This window comes from Sorex araneus, chromosome 1 (assembly GCF_027595985.1).
Source record: "Sorex araneus isolate mSorAra2 chromosome 1, mSorAra2.pri, whole genome shotgun sequence".
NCBI lineage: Eukaryota > Metazoa > Chordata > Mammalia > Eulipotyphla > Soricidae > Sorex > Sorex araneus.
The window spans coordinates 286876590-286898650 of NC_073302.1; the positions used below are offsets into that span (position 1 = coordinate 286876590).

At 37.6% G+C, this 22061-nt stretch overlaps 1 protein-coding gene across 2 annotated transcripts in view; it reads left to right on the forward strand.

The window, feature by feature from the left end:
• The window catches only part of GPC6 (glypican 6), a 1181929-nt gene that overhangs the window by 779311 nt on the left and 380557 nt on the right, over nt 1–22061 (forward strand). For both annotated transcript variants that reach the window (XM_055119359.1, XM_055119366.1), the window contains exon 4: nt 13454–13619. In XM_055119359.1, coding sequence (XP_054975334.1) covers nt 13454–13619 — 166 coding nt within the window. The remainder of the gene's footprint in view (nt 1–13453; nt 13620–22061) is intronic.

A 22061-nucleotide genomic window follows, 5' to 3' on the forward strand; every position in this document is an offset into this window, starting at 1 on the left:
GCGAGATACTCTCGGTAGCTTGCCGGGCTCTCCGAGAGGGGCAGAGGAATCAAACCCCGGTAGGCTGCGTGCAAGGCAAATGCCCTACCGCTGTGCTATCGCTCCAGTCCAGTGGTGTGGTCACAATAAATTTTTATGGCTACAAGAACAAAACCTTTGGGTCTTCTAATTCAGTTTGGCTGTTGATTAAAATGGGGGGGTTAGGGGTGTGAGGGGGCGGGGTGGAGCTATACTGGGATTCTTGGTGGTGGAATATGAGCACTGGTGAAGGGATGGGTATTCGAGCATTGTATAACTGAGATTTAAACCTGAAAACTTTGTAACTTTCCACATGGTGACTCAATAAAAAATTTTTTTTTAAAAAATGTGTATACTCTAAAACCATCATCTCTCCATCCTGTACCATTGAGAGAGAACAAGGATAAGACAGGAAATATATGAATTGCAAATCAAGGCCTGAGGGAAAAATGTTCCCTACATGGATAACAAATGTTTATGGAGCCACCTTCATAAAAATTCAACCATTTTTTTAATGTAATTTACTTATTAACTAGAAACCTCTCCCAGAAAAGCGTGAGGATTATGAATGCTTTGCAAATTATGAAATGGTGACTGAACTGGCCAGGTCTGAGATAGGGGGAGGGAAAGGGGGGGGAGGGAGGAGTATAATTTAAGTATAATTTACATACTTAATGACCTTCACTGCAGAATTTCCATAAAGCCACTTTAAGTGAACTCTTAAAACCATGACTGGGACATGCGTAGTAAGACTGGGGAAGGTCCAGGTGAGTTCTTGCCAGCTCCGTAAAAGTTTGTCAGATTATGTCACTAATTCAGTGTTACATGATCCAGTTTTTATGTTTAATTCCACTCCTTAAAATATAAAAAGGTGACCTTAGAGGTTAATAAAAATATGTTCTTAGTGACTTGGCAGATTGGAACAGTTCCAGATATAATTAAGCAAATTATAAACACACACACACACAAATATATAAATCTTACGTGTTGGGTACAGAGCGATAATACAGTGGGTAGTATGCTTGTCTTGGATGCAGCTAACCTAAGTTTGTTCCTTAGCATCGCATATGGTACCCTGAGCACTACCAGGAATAATTTTTGTGTGTAGAGCCAGGAGTAGCCCTTGAGAACCTCCCCCCTCCAACCCTTATATGTATTATTCAAAGTTAATATTATTTCATTTAAATGTTTTAAATATTGACAACATTGTTGAAATGTAGTCTCTAGTTGGTGATAGAACATTTCTCTCCTGAAATTTCTTAAAACTTGTATACATGATAGGAGTTTCTTACTTGCTAAAAATATTTTTAGCTCTCTTTTCAAACAGCTTTATTCAGATATTTACATGCCCTTAAGTTCTCACATATTGCAGATGTCAGTCATAGTATATTTACATACTTTCTTGTTATAACACACACATGCAGAATTGGATGTGCTGTGCATACTTATTCTATAATTTTATTTTAGAACATTTCGTCAGGCAAAAAAAAAACAAAACGTAGGCCTAGGAGCAGTTGCTCTCTTTCTTCCCACTCAACTTTTCCTGTTCCGGTCCGCCAACCTCTGAAAATCTCTCATCTGCTTTCTCCTGTATATGCCTGGTCTTAATATTTATATAAAGGGAATCCTATACTACATGATATTCTATGACTGGCTTCCATACTTGAGTGATAAAGCATATGTCAGAATTTTATTCCTGCTAATGGCTAATTTTTTTTTGTATGGATGTTGATGAACATTTGGGTTGTTTCCAGTTTGGAACTATTATGTCTGATAGGCTTCCCTTTCCCTTGAGATATAACTAATAGTAGAACTCTTAGATCGTATACTAGTTCTGTGTCTTTAAAGTGTCCAATATTGTACAGTCTCAGCAGCAATATACCAGGGTTGCAATTTCTCTATGTCCACAACAACTCTTGCTATTGTCTGTCCTTTTTATTGTAGCCATCCAAGTGGTATGTGTGATAAATCATTTTGATTTGTGTTCCTTTGTTACTAATGGTGCCGAACATTGTTCCAAGAACCTGTTAACCAATTCATTACTGTGCAGAAATGTCTATAAAAATTCTTAAGCTATTTTAAAATTAGTTTTTGTTGTTGTTGTTGAGTTGTAGAAATTCTGTATACTGAATATAGATACAAATTATACATATACAAATCATATATATGGTTTGTACATAGTTTTTCCCATTTTTATAGTCTACATTCTTATTAATGACCTGGGATTAATAAAAGCTTTATTTTTAATGAGGCCAAATTTATCAATTGTTTCTTTTGGCATAATATCTGAAAATCATTGCCAAATCCAGGAAAATGAAAATGTGCCTATACCTTTTCTTCCAAAAGTTTTATAGATTCTGATCTAATATTGAGTCCTTGCTCCACCTTTTTGTAATTTTTATAACTTCTGTACATCGTATCAGGTAAAATCCAACTTCACTATTTTTCATGAGTATATACAGTTATCTCAAAGTAATTTGTAAAAGGTGCTATTCTTTGTACCCTGTAATTATTAATTAGTAACAAAAGTACTTGTTTTTCTACTTTATTTTATTAATCTTTATGCTTATCTTTATGCCACTCTATATAATTGTTCTTGATATTATAATTAGAAATATGACCAGTATCTTATCATGTTTATTATTATCAGATAATTATACATGAGCTGCATAAGTTTTTGCCAAAGTTTTAAGTGTTTGATATAGTTTGTTAATTAAATGTATTAGAGACAAACCTCTAGAAATTTTTTTCATCTTGTATGACTGAAACTCAATGGCCATTAAACATTAATTTTCGCTCTTTTTCTGACCACTACCATCCACCTTTCTGTTGCTACAACTTTCATACTTTAGATACCTAACATAAGTGGAATAATGCAGTATTTTCCTTCCTCAAACAGACATGATTCAGTGAACATAATGTCCTCAAACTTCATTGTTTATTGTGGGATTAATCTGTTTAGAGTTGAATAATATATCACCATATATACACATAAAATTTTATTTTTTCATTCATGAGGTGATGGACATTTGGGTTGTTTCCAAGTCTGAGCTATTGTGGAAAATGCTGCCATGAACTTGAAGTGCATATATCTCTTTTAGATCCCATCTTAATTCTTCTGTGAAAATACCCAGAGGTGGGATAGCTGGGTGCTAACACATTGGTTTTGCTTCATTTGAATTTATTGTAAGTCAGAGTGAGTTTTAAATCACAAAGTATGAATGTTCCAAAAGCTGTTTATGTTTCTCAGGATTGTCTTGGCTACTTTGGGTCCTTGCATTTCTATATAAATTTGTGTATTCATTTTTTAACTTATAGGAAGCAACACTGGAAATACAATAAGGTTTGCAATGCTCATGAAAATAATCTGAGCAGTGATGGTATCTTCATGATAGTAAATATTTAAATATATAAATTATCTTTGCATTTTATAGGAGTTTTCCCCCTCAGTATGTACAGACTATTATTAGCATCTTTGCACACTTTTAATTCTTACTTCCTGACTTCCTTTCTGTTTCCTTTTCTCCCCTGAAGACTCAAGTCTGAGTTTCAATACAATCTTGTATAATAATGATGAAAATGTCTTCCTTGTCTTTTGTCTGATCTTGGAAGAAAACTCTTTCAGGTTTTAGCATTGAGTATGATGTCAGCTTTAGGTTTTTCATGAATGTTTCCTCCTAGTTATTAAGAGGAAGTGTTTATTGATTTATTTTCTTATGTTGAACCCTTTTCATTACTGGGATAATTCCCAACAGCCATGGCATATAATCATTTTTATTAAGATTTAGTTTGCTAGTGTTTTCTTGAAGATTGTATCATTTATGTGTAAGACATTAATCTATGTTTTTATTATTATGCCTTTCTTTACTATTAAGTAATCTAAGTTTGTTTAGAATGAGTGAGAAAATAGTCTCTCATCTCCCACTTTTGAAAGTGTTTAGATTCTGGTTAACATCAAATTATTAGTTTCAATGCAAAGATAAGTTCCTAGGTTTATCTTGGTCTAGAAGCTTCTGCTTACCAGCTCAGTCTCTCTACTTGTTATGTCTATTCATATTTCCTATTTTTCTATGATTCCATTTTGATAGATTGTGTGTTTCTATGAATTTCTCCATTTTGTTGAGGTGATCTAATTTGATGGTGTATATGTTAGTTTCCTAGGGGTACCATAACATATTGCCACAGACTGAGTGAGTGAGTGAAAACAACAGAAATTTATTTTTTCACAGCTCAGGATGTTGCAAGTCTGAGATCAAGGTGTCAGCAGAATTGATTCTTTCTTGAAACTCAGAGGGAGAGACTATCCCCTGCCTCTCCCAGCATCTGGGAGAAGAAAGATCTCAAATCAATAACCCAACTTTGCACCATAACTAGAAAAAAAAGAAGAGCAAATTAAAACCAGAGTTTGTTTATCTGTATTTATCTATACCCTTAAAATACTTTGCTAACTGGTTTTAGTTTGCTGAAGTGATATCTTTAAGACTTTGCTTGGAATATTACTTTCAATTTTATTGACTTCAGTATTTTCTGATTTTTCTAGTGATTTTTGAAATATATTGGTTTACAAGAGATGTGTGATTTTATTTTCACATATTTGTAAATATCCTGGTTTACTTTCTGATGTTGATTTCTAGCTTCCTTTCACTGTGGCAAGGAAAGAGGCTCTGCAATTTTGAAAATATTTTTGAGAATTTTTAGCAACACAGAATTACTGAACCTTATCTATCCCTTTATTTAGCATGCTTCAAGTTGCTGAAAATTTTTTATTAGATGCCGGAGTTCTAGAAAATTTGATAGCACCATGTTTTGCTCTTTTAATGGTTGCTTTGTGCATGTACGAATGCTTGATATTCCCCACTTCACCATTTCTGTAATGTCTCCCATGCTTACAAAACAGTCCCCAGTTACTTACTTAGTTTCCTTCAAAAGTCATTCCTGATGCTCCATTCCCTGCTTTCCAACTTCGAGCTAAATGTCTATTCCTGAATTCACTTAGCACCATACTTCCCCCATGGCAAATAATTCACCCCTGAAATGATCTGAAGAGGAATTTATTCTTAGGATCGCCATGCTGGTGTAAGGATTCTGAATGTATCCCTCTAAGTGTGGGAATGAATGAAAGTAGTATCAATAACAAGAAGAACATATTTGACTTGGATTTATCACTAACTATTAAGCCTATTTGCATGTTGCTGATTATTAAGGGGTTGTAATTATAATTGCATAAATGAAAACTTCTTTGAGTATCATTTAATCATTCTTGAGGACTTCAGAAGACACTACGGAATCTCATGAAATATTAACCTGATGAGTACAGTCCTGTCATTGTCTCCATTGTAGCTTTGGAGAATGACATAGATGCTTCCCAAAAACACTTGAATGTATTCTAGTTGAATTTTTCATTAGCTTTTTTGCCATCTCAAGAGCTGAAAACATGTTTGATTGCTTTGTTTTGGTTTTGGTTTGGGGGCCACACCCAGAGATTCTGGTAGTTATTTCTTGCTCTGCCCTTAGGATCACTCCCTGTGATGCTCAGGGGACCATTTAAGATACCTGGGATTAAACCTGGGTCAACCGTGTGCAAAGCAAGCACCCAACTCAGTGTACCATCTCTCCAGTCCCTGTATTTTTATCTACATCATTTCTTTTATTATTTTTTGTATACTGAGATAATGTTGGTTTATAAATCTGCAAATACATGTCTAGGGATACATTTCTGCATCTTTTCCAAGTTTGTGTTACTTCTGGTACACTCACCATTGAAGCGTCAGTATCTATCTACCACAGTCCTTTAGTCCTTTCATTAAATTACTCCTCTTTTCTTCAGTCCCTCCTCCCACGATGGCCTCAGTTTCATGGCTAGAATGTAAGAGTTTATTTTCATTTGACTTTCTCTCCTTTTTTTTTTTTTTTGGTTGGTTTGTTTTCTCATCTCTCTATCAGAACACTCTGTACTTGTCCTTTGCCTTCTGATGCTTTCCTTGTACCAATTCCCTACGGTGGTTGAAAAAGACAATAGGCTTTATCATTTCCAAAGGAAAGAAGCACTTGCCAGATGTATGTTTGTTGCCTATAAATATGGATTTATCACTGTATCGCTGTCATCACATTGCTCATTGATTTGCTCAAGCAGGCACCAGTAACATCTCCATTGTGAATCTTTTTACTGTTTTGGGCATATCAAATATGCCATGGGGCTCTGCTGTGCGGGCGGGATACTCTCGGTAGCTTGCTGGGCTCTCCAAGAGGGGCAGAGGATTCGAACCCGGTTTGGCCGCGTGCAAGGCAAATTCCCTACTTGCTGTGCTGTCACTCCAGCTCACATATTTCCCTTTCTTTAAAAAATATTTTAAGAAAGAATCTCATTTTGCATTGACTGCTAATGAGTATCTAACTTGAGTACCAATATATGAACAATGGTGTAGATACAGAAATCATAAGTATAGTAACAACCTGAAATACTTTGGTAGGCTAAGAATATGCTGTGCTTCAATCACATTTAGGAAATGTAAGAATCAGTTAGTATAGTGCTGTGACACACATCGCTAGTCAGGTGGATAAATCTCAGTCTGATCTTCTAACACAGCTCTGCAGAGGGCACTTTCTGTGTTCTTATCATATTTCAGTGTGTTGGATTTACTCATGAGTAGCCAGGCCACAAGTTTACAAGCTAAGAATTTGGTGATTCTTTGTTAGTTTCATTTTTTTCCAAGTGCCTCAAAATTGTATTATTATATTATTCCTCAAACGTAGTCATCAATCCACCATCAGCTATAAAATGAGAATCCATGAACATTCATTGTATAGAAGCTTCACAAATTGCTCAATGGGAGAACTAAACCCAAGATATAGGCTTTCTGCATGTAATATTTCTTGTTGCATCTTGTGTAACTCACAAGTGAATGAGTTGTGTCTGGTTTTCTGAGAGTAAAAGCAGCAAATTAGGAACCATTGACATGGCTCATTGATTTTTCTCTTAATATTATGAGTTCTTTTCTTTTTTTGGTTTTTGGGTCACACCCAGCAATGCACAGGAGTTACTCCTGGCTCTGCACTCAGGAATTACTCCTGGCAGTGCTCAGGAGACCATACGGGATGCTGGAAATTGAATCCGGGTCGGCCACATACAAGGCAAATGCCCGAACCGCTATGGTGTTGCTCCAGCCCCAATATTATGAATTCTTGAGAAAATATTATCAATGATAGTGAATAACCTGTGAAAATTAAAAAGGACTCAAACTTATATGATGTCTTCACCAACTACTCCTGTGTCTGATTTAATTTTACTATTGGAAGTTCCAGGCATCACATGAGGGATCTCAAGTTTGTGAGGTAAACATTTCACCACAGAGTCACTTCTTCGATCAACCTCAGTTTATTTCCTCCTATATTTGGAGGATCTAGAAAGCCATTATGATCTTTTTCATTAATCATCAGAACACCACATCACCAGCTTAAAAGAAAAATAGTAACACTGTCTTTATGAAGATGAATTTTATTCTTTTCAAAATATTTCATTTAATTTATTTCTTTGGGTTTGGGGCCAAACCTAGTGGTGCCCAGGGTTTACTTCTGACTCTGTGTGTAGGCATCACTCCTGGTGGGGCATGGAGGACCGTATGTGGTGCCGGGGATCAAACTCAGGGAGGTTGCATATAAGTCAAGCACCCAGCCCTCTGCACTGTCTCTCCAGCCCTACATTGGTTCTCTTCATTGCTTCTAAAATAATTCAGTTTTCCTGATAATTCTCATCTAGATGCTGGGTTTCAGCTCTGTGGATTCTAGAATTCATAAAAAAAATGTACGGATGAGTGGTACTATTTGTCGAGTTGTTATCCTAACCTCATTTGTTTTAAATACGTGTCTTTAGGGGGCAGAGCAATAGTAAAGGGGTAGGACAATGAACATCTACACAATGGAATACTATGCAGCTGTTAGAAGAGATGAAGTCATGAAATTTTCTTATAAATGGATAAACATGGAGAATATCATGCTAAGTGAGATGAGTCAGAAAGAGAGGGACAATCATAGAGGGTCTGCACTCATTTGTGGAGTATAAAATAACATCACATGAGGCTGACACCCAAGGATGGTAGATACAAGGGCCAGGGGATTGCCCATAGCTGGAAGACTGCTTCATGAGTGGAAGGGAGAAGACAGATGGAATAGAGAAGGGATCACTAAGAAAATGATGGCTGGAGGAACCATTTGGGATGGGAGATGCATGCTGAAAGTAGATAATGGACCAAGCATGATGACCTCTCAGTGTCTGTGTTGCAAGCTATAATGATTGCCCAAAAGTAGAGAGAGAGAGAGTATGGGGAATATTGTCTGCCTTAGGGGCAGGGGGAGGGTGGGAAAGCGGGGTTATACCGGGGATATTGGTGGTGGTGGGGAATGTGCACTGGCGGAGGGATGGGTGTTTGATCATTGTGAGAATGTAACCCAAACACGAAAGCTTGTAACTCTCTCATGGTCATTCAATAAAATTTAAAAAATTTTAAAAAGGGGGTAGGAGAATGACCTTACACATGGGCAATCCAAGTTCAATGACACAGCTGACCCAGGTGTGATCCCTATCACTTCACACAGTCTCCTAGTCTACCAGGGGTGATCCTTGAGCACAAAGTTAGGACTAAGTCCAGAGTTCCACCGGGTATGCCCCAGAAACCATAAATAAATAAATGTGTGTCTTAACAAGCTTCTTTGTTTTTATTATACAAATATATATGGATTTTTCTACTTTTGTAGAATTGTGCGGGTTTTTTTTCACATTGGATACTTTCCAGACAGCAGCTGGTGGATAATTTTTTTTCTATGATGTTTATTAGAAACCACTAGTACTAGAATATTGGTGGTTGTTGTGCAAAAGAAGCTTACCAACACACACAGACGTAAATCACAGAAACTAAAAACACTGATGACTAAAACCAGAATGAGTTAAAATAAAAATTGTGATTATACGCATGTCTGGTAAGGATATAAGGGAAACAGTTCTCTGACATTTCTGGTTTGTGGGAGTTCTCCCTGGAACAGCCCCTTGACCACTAGAGCTTGGTGGGTCCATGGAAACATCCCAGATCCTGTCTTCTCTGGAAGCTGGGCTGTCGGTGGAGAAACCTGACAGTTGCAGAGAGTAACACAGACTAATTAGTCTTGTTATTGCTGGTGGCCAATGGCTTGAGATGTGGGAAGTAGACATCTATGGATGTCAGCAATACTTCAACCTTGCCTTTGCTTTGGATCTTCAAAGACAATGCTCCAGCAGCTGCTTCCTAGCCTTAATAACCTCCATCCTCTCTCCATCACCTGCTCTCTCGTGCACATAAGCACGTTCCTTTAATCTCCACTTAACCATTACCTCTCCTAATAAGCTTAGTCATGTGGCTATGAGTCAAAGGTCCATGGGAGTGGCTTTGTCTCAATTATGCTGACCATGTGAACTTCTGAGTATCTTTTGCCCAAGGAGCTAGGAATTGTCTTCTCTTTCCTTGGGTCTCCATGGCCACAGGATGGCTACACCAGTAAAAATGCAGAATTCTGCAACCACTCTGAAAAACAAACTGGCCTCTTCATGCAAAATTAAATGAACAGTAAATATTTGTCATGAATTTTAAATTTTACTTTCATGCAAAATCTTATACCTAAATGCATGTCAAATCTTCATTCTTAGCCAAAAAAAAAAAGTCTGAAAACAACTCTACTATCCTTCAGTGAGTGAAGAGTTGAATAAATCCTGGTATATCCAAATAATAGAGTTCTACTTAGCAATGAAAAAAAATGAAGGACTGATAAATGAGGCAACTTGTGTGGACTTTAGGACACTCAGCTCAGTGAAAAAGAAAAGTGAACTCAAAATTTTAAATGCTTTATAGTTATGATTTCACTCATGTACATTCTGAGGTGATGAAATGATACAAATGGAAAGTAGAATTATGACCAGGAGAGGTAACAGGATGGAGTTAGTATGAGGGAGTTGTACATTTCTCTTTGGGTAATGAGAATCATCTATATCATTAATTCTGGTATTACCCAAGTCTATATCCAGGGGAAAATTGTGAAGTATTATGTCATGAAACACATGCACATGTATGTTCATGTATGTGAATGGCATTACTCACATATACACATACTGTGACATTAAAAAGACAGGCACACATCATGAATAGAGGCAAAAAATTATAAAAATGGAATAAACTTTATCACCTTAGCATCATTCTATAATGCCAATTTCCTAATTTTGATATTGCTATTTACAGTGTTGCCATAGAGAAGTAAATCAGGCATACCTAGATCCCTACAAAATTTCAGTTTTTTGTTAGTTCATATTGATTTCAAAATTTTAAGGCTTTTTTAAAATGTTAAGACAATTGTAAAACACACTTGAACATTTAAAAATAGGAATATTTCTTTTCACAATTGGCCTTTATAACAGCCTCCTTCTGAGAAGAGAAGCTTATTTCAAAGCCTTCAGTTGAAGTGCTATTGTGGTTGTTGTTTTTAAATTTTGATTAGAGCATGCAGTCGTGTGGATTCAAAAAAATGTGGCCTGTGAACATGAAAGCTTCAACTTTGATCTTCCACTCTCCATTTCTTCTTCAAATGCCCTTTATTTGACCAGGAAGGATGTCATTTCCCAAAGTACTGAGAGAGCCACATTTAACTTCAACAACATTGTTCTTATAGGTTATTAAGGCTGTTCAATTTTCCCTGTGGGTTGCTACCCTGAGTTGGAGACTCTTCTAAAATGTCAGACTCAGAAAACCATACTGGCTCTCACACAATAAAAAAGTAAAGCTTTGGAATTTATGTAATCAATAACCTTTGAAAACAAAGCTGAGAAGCAACAATTCACTAAGATATTGGAGACTATTTTGTTGCTTTTTTTTTTACTTTGAATAGCAATGTGACCAAGAAATTAGAGAATGCAATTAAGAATTTGAATTAAAAAAACTTCTTAGATACCTAACTATTAATCACTGCCTTATGCAGGTGTAGGAGATATACAAAGTGGCATGGGTTATGGTGATGAATGTGACATGGAGTCCAAGAGATCTCACATTTGCATCCCCCGATATTGACACATTTTCTTATCTGGGAACATCGAATGAAATGAAAGCGAAACATCATATAATACCAGTGGTGAGAAAAATAAAACTCCAACAGAGTAAAAGGATGAAATATCTTTGCCAGCTCAGGTGCAAATAGAGTAAGTCCCCAGAGAAAGGCATCAGGGTCAGGAGGAAAAGTGCAAGGAAAACAAAATTCTGTAGACAAAAATTTATACAACTGCAGACAGGCCGAATAAGTAAAATTCGTTATGACTTTGAAATTCTATCTGAATTTTGTATGGGACATACAGAATCATTTTTCTGTAAATAACTTTGGATATATGTGGGTAGAAGAAAAACATTAAAATAATACTACCTAGTTATAGATAGACTAGCTTTTCCAACAAAGTAACCATGTGGACAGGATGTTAAGGTGGAACTAAAATGCCTCAGAACAAGCCATCAAACTCTTACATGCTCCCTTTTTACACCATACCCCATGATGGAAAATAAATTTGAATTAGTATTAAACCATTTTCTGAACATATTTATAAAGATTGGCCAGAGTGAGGATATGCGTGCTCACTATAAAATGCTACTTTTCTGGCAGCTTGCAATTTTTCATAAAATTTCACAAGAAAATTGCCACAGTAGTTAAAAGGAAAACTGTAAATGAAGGTACCTATGATTCCCTATAGTTATGTATGAGGAAATTTGCCAACAAATATCCAGCATAAAATTAGGAATCTTAGAAGCAATAAAGTCTTGAGTTAAAGACGTTATGTGGTGCCTAGACTGAGAATAAACTAACAATGGAGGTTAAAGAGAAGTCTGTTGAATATACCCATCTATGATAGAAAATATGTTTTCTTTCCCCACTCATGTCTTTTCCCTGTCTCTGACATATAAATTATGAAGCAGGTGGGACCAGGTGTCTCTGAAGTTGCGTTTCTTCTCAGACTAGAACACAAGCACAGCAGTTGGCTGCTTCCTTAACATTCTAGAGCTCCATAAATATGACACTAGTGGTGTCGGGTCATGAAAAGGAGCTGCTTCCTGTCATACTTTCCTTTGTGATGTCCTTTTCTTCACAATATTCTTTCCTCTCCAAGTCTAATTCAAATTCTCAAGAAAACTAACAAAAACCTTATTGGTTTCGAATTATTCACTTGGAAGCAGAACTTTTCAAATGCACAGCAAACAGTAAGTCAATGTCACCTGTCACCCCTCTAAAGGACTGTAAGGACTTCTCACATTCAACACAGTGCCTGAAGTTCCCATCACAGCAGAGCTGCAGTTGTTCTGAGTTAAGGTCTTACCCAGGCGATTGCTTCGGAGCAAGCCGGGATCTCAGAAATCCCAGACAAGTTGATATTGATTCTTTTTAAAAAACTTATGTACAAAGGAAGTATATCTGCCAGCCTCCTTTAGAAAGAGGGTCAAATAACCAGTTGGAAAATTTTCTAAAGGTGTCACATTAAACTTTAATAATACCCACATTTTTATGGAGCTTTTAACTTTGCAAATTGCTTTCACATGCATTATCTCATTGCATGTGCTATTGCAAGAAAAGAGTGTCTACGTTTTAGGGCTGAATCACAGTGACACAGATAACAACAAAAAAAAAAAACTGATGAGAACACTTCAAGAAAATGGATCTTTGCTATGCTAAGTAGAAATATTTAACAGGAGTTTCCTGGCTTCAAGATCAGGCATACAAACGGGTAAGATTTTGATGGTTCTTGTAGGTCTCACTTGGAGGTTTACTAGAGACATTTCACCCCATTATTTCTTCTACATCCTCCATTGATGATCAAGAATCAGGGACACTGTCTAGTTTGCCAAGGCATCGAAAATCAGATGGGCCAGACATGTAATGTGATTAAGAAATGACTGCTGGACTAGAGTGTTACCGACTGGATTCCACAGGACATCAAAAGACTGCAAGGCCGCCCACCTATGACCTACAATATGGTCAGACTTCTTCATCAAAACCCTGAACAAATATGTTCCTGGAGCGAGCAGATACCATTGGGCTATACTAGCACGAGACAGGGACGAATGGAGACATTGCTGGCACCCGCTCGAGCAAATTAAAGGTCAACGGGAGGACAAGTGATACAAGGGATTTCTTAAGGAAAAAATTCATTCTCCTCCACACCATCTCATTCTTTTTAAATCTGATTTTCTTTTTATTTGGGGAGCATGAACAGTTATACTCAGGACTCACCCCTGGCTCTGAGCTCAGGGATTATTCCTGGTAGCAAACAAAGGATCATACATGGGGCTGGGAATTGAGCAGAGGGTAGCTGCATTCCAGGCAAGCTCCTTACCTGCTGTGCTAGTTCTGCAACCCTGATTTTCTTTGTTCAATTAATCCACAGGTGAGCCCAACCCCTGGGTGCATCCGAGCCCTCATGAAGATGCTGTACTGCCCATACTGCCGAGGTCTTCCTGCTGTGAGGCCATGCAACAATTACTGCCTCAACGTCATGAAGGGCTGTTTAGCGAACCAGGCAGATCTTGACACTGAGTGGAACCTGTTCATAGGTAAGGAGCGTTCACAGGGGTGCCTGACCTCAGTAACGCAGGTATCAGAGAGCTGGCGAGTGTCATGGATGTGATGTCCAGTGTACCAATGGTAGCTGTGATGAGTAAGTGAGACTAGAAACACTCTTAAAGGCCCAAAGCATGCGCAGTGTAAGCATGATTTTGTGTGTTTATAACCTGAATGCTATGATTTCCCGGTGTATTGTTAAAGGATAGCCGTGTTTAAGACTGCATGAGCCTGCTGTCTTGAAGATGCTGAAAATTATCTGGTTGAACATCTGTAAGAAGGTGCAAGTCAGGAAGGAACCTTATGAAAATGATATTAGTATGTACACATGCCTCAGTTCTCTTTCTTAAGTGTGTCTCTCATCTCAGCAACATCACCAATATTAGTATACAGGTCTTTCCTTATTAAGCGCCTCTGATGAAAATAGCTCAGTGTGTTTGCAAAAATAGGCACCTTTGCTCCTGTATATTGTTGAAGAATGATTTCAGCTCACAAGAGTGAGAGAGCCTTCCAGCCTTTGGACGGGAACGGGGGTTGTGAATCAGGGCTCTGCTCCTAAGGTGGAGAAATCACTGGGGGTTGAACTGCCAGGAGAGATTTCCCCAACAGCCATCCAAGGATAAAAGGACAAATTTTATAGGCAGGCTTCGCCCAGGAAAATGCACAGTCCTTGAGAGAGTAAATGTGTTTTCTCCCCCTCTGTCAAATGGCCTTCAAATAAAAGTACTTTCAATTGCGTTTACAGCAATCGAATGGTGACAAGCAAAGTGGTACAAATCGCAGTGGCATTAGTTGGCCTCAGAGGGCCTTCATCACTGATGCAAACCCCTAACCCAAGATGTACAGCGCACTCTCTGACAGCTAAGTGTTTGGTAGGAAAGAAAAACTATCTGAGATGTGTTAGAATGCAGAGAAGCCTCAGCCCCACTGTGCGAAGCTGCGGTTAGGTTTCAGGCATGCAGCCCAAGCTATGAACCCCATTGGCCAAACATAGTAATATGCTTAGAAGGGCAGAGAAAATGGCTTTGATGGTTATTTTTTTTTCAAAAAAAAAAGAGTTTAGAGTGGGAGAATTCAAATAGAAGCCATCTAAGAAATCTTTTTTGTTCTTTCAGAAGAATACTTTGTGTCGTACTTTTATAGGAGGAGAAAACTCTGTGACATCTTAGGTCACTTAGCTTGATAAATGAGGGAGTTTTGTAAAAGTTAACCATTAAGGTGACTCTCTGATTTGAATATACAATAGTTCTTTGGAGAGGGGAGTATGATTTCTTTTAGTTGATAATAGTAAACATCCTCTAAAATAAATTTAGATAAATGTTGATGGCTGGTACCTGAAATAATGGTAATATAAAAAAAGTATTCAAGAACTCTACAGAGATAGTAGAGTTTTTTTTTAAAACCAGATGAAGTCATATTACTTGTCATAAAGATTATTCCTGCTTTGAGATGAAACCATGCTCTGCTAAATGTTTTTTGAGCATCTACTACATATAAGAACAGCTTCTTAACTGGATATTTTTCTCATTGCTTATTTTCTATTTTGACGTAACACAAATATTATACTTTAACTCACTAAGTTTCCTAGAAACCAGTTTAATGGGAAATTGTATGTCTAGGAAGGCATTTGATTTCAATCCTAAAAATTCAACCTACTACGTGTTGGATGAGCCTTCATAGGAAGAGACCCCTGATGGCTAGTGTTCTGGTAATATATTTCATATCTCTTTTTTTATCCCATTGCACCTTTTGTTTATACCAGAGATCTCTGATAAAGGTCTTCCCATTTTCTTTCTTTGGGTTTGCTGTGGCATTGGAAAGTGCCCACAGCTTAGATTTATGAAGCAAACTATGTTCTCATGCTGAACTTGTCTTGGTGGGAAGTGTTAGTGCATAAATTTATGACATGAATTAGTCAAATGTGCCAATTCTATTTTCCACATAGATTCATCCAAATTCACAGAGCTTCACTGTAGATGAATACAGCAGCAAAATCAGTGAACAAGTCAGTAACCCAACAAAATGGTGTGCAATAGCTTCCTTTCTGGTTAACCACTGCCAGTGAGTTGCTCTTGGATTCCTAGCATCTTCTCACCTTTTGCTTCTGTCAAATGTGTGTTATTGCTGTCTGCAACATTAGTATCCCACTTTGTACACTGTATTGGTTTTTATTTCATTATGTGCTCATCTAAAGTGTTAACAGCATCACACAATTGATCGTCCATAGAAACAAAGATCAAATTAGTGGCACATTCTCATTTGCTTTATACTACCAGGAATTAATTGGGAATGATTTGTAACTATTTTGAATGCAATTGGGGTCTGGATCCTATCAAAGAAAGACAATTTAGTGGTAAAATAAGATGTGTTAAGTGTTAAATGAAAATCCCAATGGTATACCCATTCACTTCAGAAGTTAAATATTGTTTGTTGTTGTTGTTTTAAGACCTAGAAAGAAAGAGTGCATTTTCATGCTGCTGCTTTAGGAAGTTAACTCATGCCCTTCACAGAGGGATGTGCCAGATTCAGATTAGTTAGCTATTATAGGGAAGTGAAGAAGTCTTCACTTTTTGGGTAAAAAAATTTAAACATTCTTTTTAGAAATTTACCAATTGTTCAAAAAAAGATAATTCTAGATCCATTGTAAAATACTTAAAGATTCTCATTTCGCTTCTTTTTTTTTTTTTGGTAGCAAGTGCACTTTATATGAGGTACAGTTACAGACTTACAAACTTTCGTTCTTGTGTTTCAGTCATGTAGTCAATGATCAAATACCCATCCCTCCACCAGTGCCTATTTTCCACCACCAATGGTCCCAGCATCCGTCTCACCCAGTCCCTTCCACCCCACTCTGCCTCTGTGGCAGGGCATTCCCTTTTGCTGTGGTTTGCAATAGAGGTATTAACAGGCATCATGTTCGGTCTGTAGTCTACTTTCAGCCCACATCTCCCATCCCGAGCAGGTCCTTGTAGCACCCTTTACTTGTTGGTCCCTTCTCTGTTTGAGCTGCCTTTTCCCCCAGCATGCAAGACTGGCTTCTAAGCTGTGGAGTAATCCTCCTGATACTTATCTCTACTATTCTTGGTTGTTAGTCACCCATTCTGTTACTTTATATTCCACAAATGAGTGCAATATTTCTGTCTGTCCCTCTCTTTCTGACTCATTTCACTTAACATGATACTTTCCATGTTGATCTACCCATATGCAAATTTCATGACTTCATCTTTGCTAACAGCGGCATAGTATTCCATTGTGTAGACGTACCAAAGTTCCTTTAACCAGTCATCTGTTCTCGGGTACTCGTGGTTTTTTTCTACAGATTTTACTTCTGCTGGGAACTTTTAGCTGCTTTCTAGAGCAAGGGGTTCCCTGAAACAAAGGGAGCCTGGATATGACTTGCACTGAGACTCCTGAATGGAGATGAGTGGGTCCTCTGGGGCACTGACAATTCCCAAACATGTTCTGCCTTCAGGAGTTCCTGGCTATTCAGAAACAAATGGTTCCTGGTGGGTTTTTGAATATTGCCCAATTGCAAAAGGATTTCCTGAATAAAATGTTTTGGAGTACCTTAAAATACCCTAAAGGAAGTAAGTTTGTATGCAGAATTGATTCTCTCAGTCCTAGTCTGTGGTGATGTTGAGTGTTTGACTTGGACACCAGCATTCTCTGGATAAGAGTTGTCTACTTGACAGCGGGGGACCAGAGTGCAAATGACGTTTCGCAGGGTGAAGACTGAGATGACATTTTGTAGAACTATAAATCTTAATTCTTAATAATCTAGGGTATTTGGGGTTGATCTCCTCCAAACATTTGGTGCCTTCTACTGGCTTTATAAATTGTGAGAAACCAGAGACAGGGGAAAAATGAATTGAAGAAATGGGGAGACTGAGGCAGGGATTCATTATTGCAGGACATTATTCTGTTCTGCAATAATGTTATCACTAAAATGTCATGTAATCCTAATGATTTCAAGTGTCAGGCAAAACTATTTCTATACACACATAAAAGATACTTTTCCGTTTTTAACACTGTCACCTGAATTTGTAGACTATCCCAGTTGGTCAGACTCCAGTAATCTTAGCATAATTAATTCAGTTTACTGTATGGGGAAATCTAGATACATGTTTGCTCTTGGACAATTACTATATTTAAATTAATAATAATCAAATTGTGGTAGTGTGTTAGGAAATTGAAGAACAGGATTCTGGAGGTGTGCTCAGTGGGGACTCCCACTTAGCATGCAGGAATCAGAGAAGCCCCACCTGGGTGAGAGTAGAATAAATTTGTAAATAAAACTATTTGAATTAGAACTGTCACACTTGCTTAATGTTGAATCACCATGACTGATAAAATTGTTCAAATATAGGACCCAAATACTTTCCATAATAATTCCAGTGCATCAGATATGATTGAGCAGTATTTCTTAAATATTTATTTTATTTTTGATGTGTTTCATGGCCAATCGTACTATCACCACTACCACTATGTTAGAACAGTAGGATCTGAAGTTTTGATAATTTTTCATCAATAAAAGGCTTCGTCCTCTGATCTTATAAAAAATCCTACAATGTGATGGGGGTGGGGAGAAGCCAGCAAAGGAGCTTATATTTTTTTCACTGGACAGTCCTGAACCAACCAATCAGTGATATAAAACTTTACGGACTTTATTCTTTCTTTCAACTTTACGGACTTTATTCTTTCTTTCACACTAGCTAATTAGTAAAGTTCAAGAAGCCTAAAGACACAAAATGAGAAAGGGAGCATCAAGAATGAAACCAAGGTGTATACTGTATCCAGAGAGCAGAGATGTTGATTACTATTAACTACCCATTCATTCTCTCATGTATTCATTAATTTAGCACACGGAGATTGAGGGCCTGGTAGTAACCTTTTTTCTGGCATTGGCTAAAAACATGGGGAAAGAGTAGATAAAGCCATGACGGCAGGAAACCGGCCTTGACATAAGGTCTTTGAATGGAAGAGATGGAAACAGTCAGATGGAAGAATGAAGAAAGACATTGTTCTGTTTTACTTTGTAAGTCTCCTCTTTTAATGGAAGTATGACTAATTCAGTAGTTTCAAGAGCATATATCCCTGTAGTTAATGGACTCTATGAGTGCAGGGATGGCAGAAACAAATCAGATAATGAACCTGGTTCTTTCACTGTGACAGCTGCTATCAAGTTGTAAATCAGAGTCCGCCACAAGGAAGCTGTGTTAGGTCAGTCAAATAACTAAAGTCATGTAATAAATAGGCAACTTTCGTGCACAAATGACTTTTCAGAACTTACAAGAGTCATTTGCCCTCAACCCATTTAATGCATTCACTGCTTTTGTGTTTGGGGAAAATGTTGTTAGAAAAATATTTATTGTTTCTAGTAAATGAAGTCATGTTCTCTTTTTTGTTATATGTACAGTATTGTGTGATGATACATTTCAGGGGTGTTTCAAACATCAGGAACTGTTTCAAACAAAGTAAGATGCTCCTCTTTCAAAGATTTTCTTTTTTTCTTTTTTTTCTTTTTGGGTCACACCCAGCAATGCACAGGGGTCACTCCTGGCTCTGCACTCAGGAATTACCCCTGGGGGTGCTCAGGGGACCATTTGGGATGTTGGAAATCGAACCCGGGTCGGCCGCATGCAAGGCAAATGTCCTACCTGCTGTGCTATCACTTCAGCCCCTCAAAGACTTTCTTAACTTTCATAGCCTTACTGAGATTTGACAATACAAATCTGACAAGAAAAGTTTTAGTCTCAAAGAATCCTATATTACCATGATATCACTGTTCCACTGTCATCCCATTGTTTGTCGATTTACTCGAGCAGGCACCAGTAACGTCTCTATTCTCCCAGCCCTGAGATTTTTAGCAGCCTCTCCTTACTCGTCTTTCCCAATGATTGGAGGCTCTTTCAGGGTCAGGGGAATGAGACCTATCATTACTGTTTTTGGCATATCGAATATGCCATGGGTAGCTTGCCAGGCTCTGCCCCAAAAAGACCATACTTAGGAAAAAAGACAGGATTTTGAAAAGTGCCCTGGTTGAGGGGCTGCAGTGACAGTACATGAGCAGGACACTTGCCTAGCTGAGACAGGTTCATTCCCCGACATCCTATATGGTTCCCCCAAACCTACCCACCAGGAGTGATCCTCGAGCACCACCAGGTATGGCTCAAACAAAAACAAAAACACCACAGATGTGATGAAGCAGAGGACGAATCATAGAAGAAAGGTTCAGTGACGTTTGACAAAGCAACAGAAGTTACTAGAAACTGAGGGGCAGGAAAGAGAGTACAGCAGGGAGAACGTCTGCCTTGCATGTGGCCAACCAGGTCCAATATCTGGCACTCCACATAGTTCCCCAAGCCCACCAGGAGTACAAGAAGTTATCCTTGAACACAGCTGGCTGTGGCCCCAAAATAAAAACAAAAAAACTAAGAAGAAAAGAGATTTCTTGGAAAATACCCAGAGTACCAATGAGTTATATAAGCTCACACCACATTTACTGGGAATGATGCTGCCCTTCAGAACGGGGAAATTGGGGGCTGTGACCTGATGTATTCTAGGACTATATACTCAAGTTAATATACCCTAAAGTTCCATGTTTTTAAAATCTCTAGCCCTTTAACATGGAGAACGATTTTCTTTCACTAACATAAAAAAAATTTTTTTTCACCAAAAGAAAAATTCAAAAATTGTGTTTACAATGAGTTTTGAAGGCTTTTGTGTCTGAGATTTCCTCTTCATATACAACAAGAGCCTGTTCAATAGTACAGTCCAGAGCAACTCTTAAATTAAAGAACAAAAGCCAAAGCAATTATTTTCTAATCTGTTCTCACGGTTACAAAACTTTTTTTTTTTTGCCCTTGTACATTCCTGAAAGCACCAAGACAGATTTTTAAAAGGCTCTGTGTTTTCTATCAGCTGAAGTATAAACCAACTCAGTTCCTTACCTTCCTTTTATAGTCATTAATCTAATATTTCTCATTTTCCTGGATATTTATGCTATGCTCTGTTTACTCTGTGTATTAGCAGGATACATAAACATGACTAATTATTGGCCGAAAAAAGAAAGAGACTAGTTGGCATGTACCCAGCGACCTTTGACAGGCTACATTTGCTATCAATTTCCTACATTTAGAAAACAGTTTACTTCTGAACTCTATGTATGTGAAAGTATTTTCATGTGGTCCAATAGGGTTAATGCCTTACGGGTGGTATTATGTATGAGGTTTCCCAGAAAAACCAGAGACAGGTATTTCTTAACCTCTGACACTTCCAATGCGGGTCTTGAGGCAAAACTCAAGGGATTCATGGAACTGCAATTACTATTTTGACTCAGGCAAATTTTCTCATGGATCAAAGTAGACAAGGCACAGCAAACCTGAAACTGCTTGACTTAAAAGGCAAATAATCATTCTAAGGTATGTGTATGTGTGTGTGCGTGTGTGTGTGTGTGTACCTGTGTGTGTCCATGTGTGTGTATGCATTGTTCCTGATGCTAGTTCATCCGTCTATTATAATTCCCATGAATTTAACATCTAGACCATACATATTTCAGTTCTATTTCCTCCTTACTGCTACTTACAAATGGGATCTTCTAAACTAGACTTCCAAGTTGAAATTTCTGGGAGTCTATAATATAACACTTGCCTATGATTTGTAATGAGGCATAACTGTTTTTGCAAGTATAGGCATGTGCTTTTAAAAGTATAAGCATAGCATTCTTTAGCATATAGATATTCTGCTGAAATAGAAAGTTCTTTGAAATAACTGAGATCTTTGAAGTCTTCTTTTTCTGAGAAAGGCAGTGGCAGAGGGAATACATCATCCAGGAAAAAGCAGGGCAGACTAGAGAACTGCCGTATTTGTATCTGGAAGTTTGTATTTTATTTTTAATTTTACTTAAACTTATGTTTTCTATAGATAAATGGTTTGATTTGATCAGTACTGTCTGAGTTTAGTAACTGTCATGGCTTCCACCATTATTGTTCCAGATTCAGGCTCTAACATGAGACGGTTGGGCTTTGACATGCCAGAGAAACTATTTTATGCTGCTTTGTAATGGAAGTAAATAAATCTCCAAAATACTTTCAATGAGACTAGGCAGAAATTAAACATTTTACATATTAGGCCAATAGCTTTCTTAGTGATTACAATTTTAAATTAGAGGAGCATGTGTTAGAAGAAATGATTGTGTTGTAGAAACTTAAATATAGTGAAATGAGTGAATTATTAAATAACCACTTAGCTATTCAAAAATAGCAAATTTATGACATGCTCCAGGATCATTATACCCAAAAAGTTCTTCATGGGGTGACTAATTTAATATAATAAAGAGGGAGTAGTACCTTCTGTGTCCATTTTATCACTCCAGCAGTTCTGGTTAACATGAAGTGAAAAATTTTATTTTACCCTAGTGATAAGTTATTTGAGAC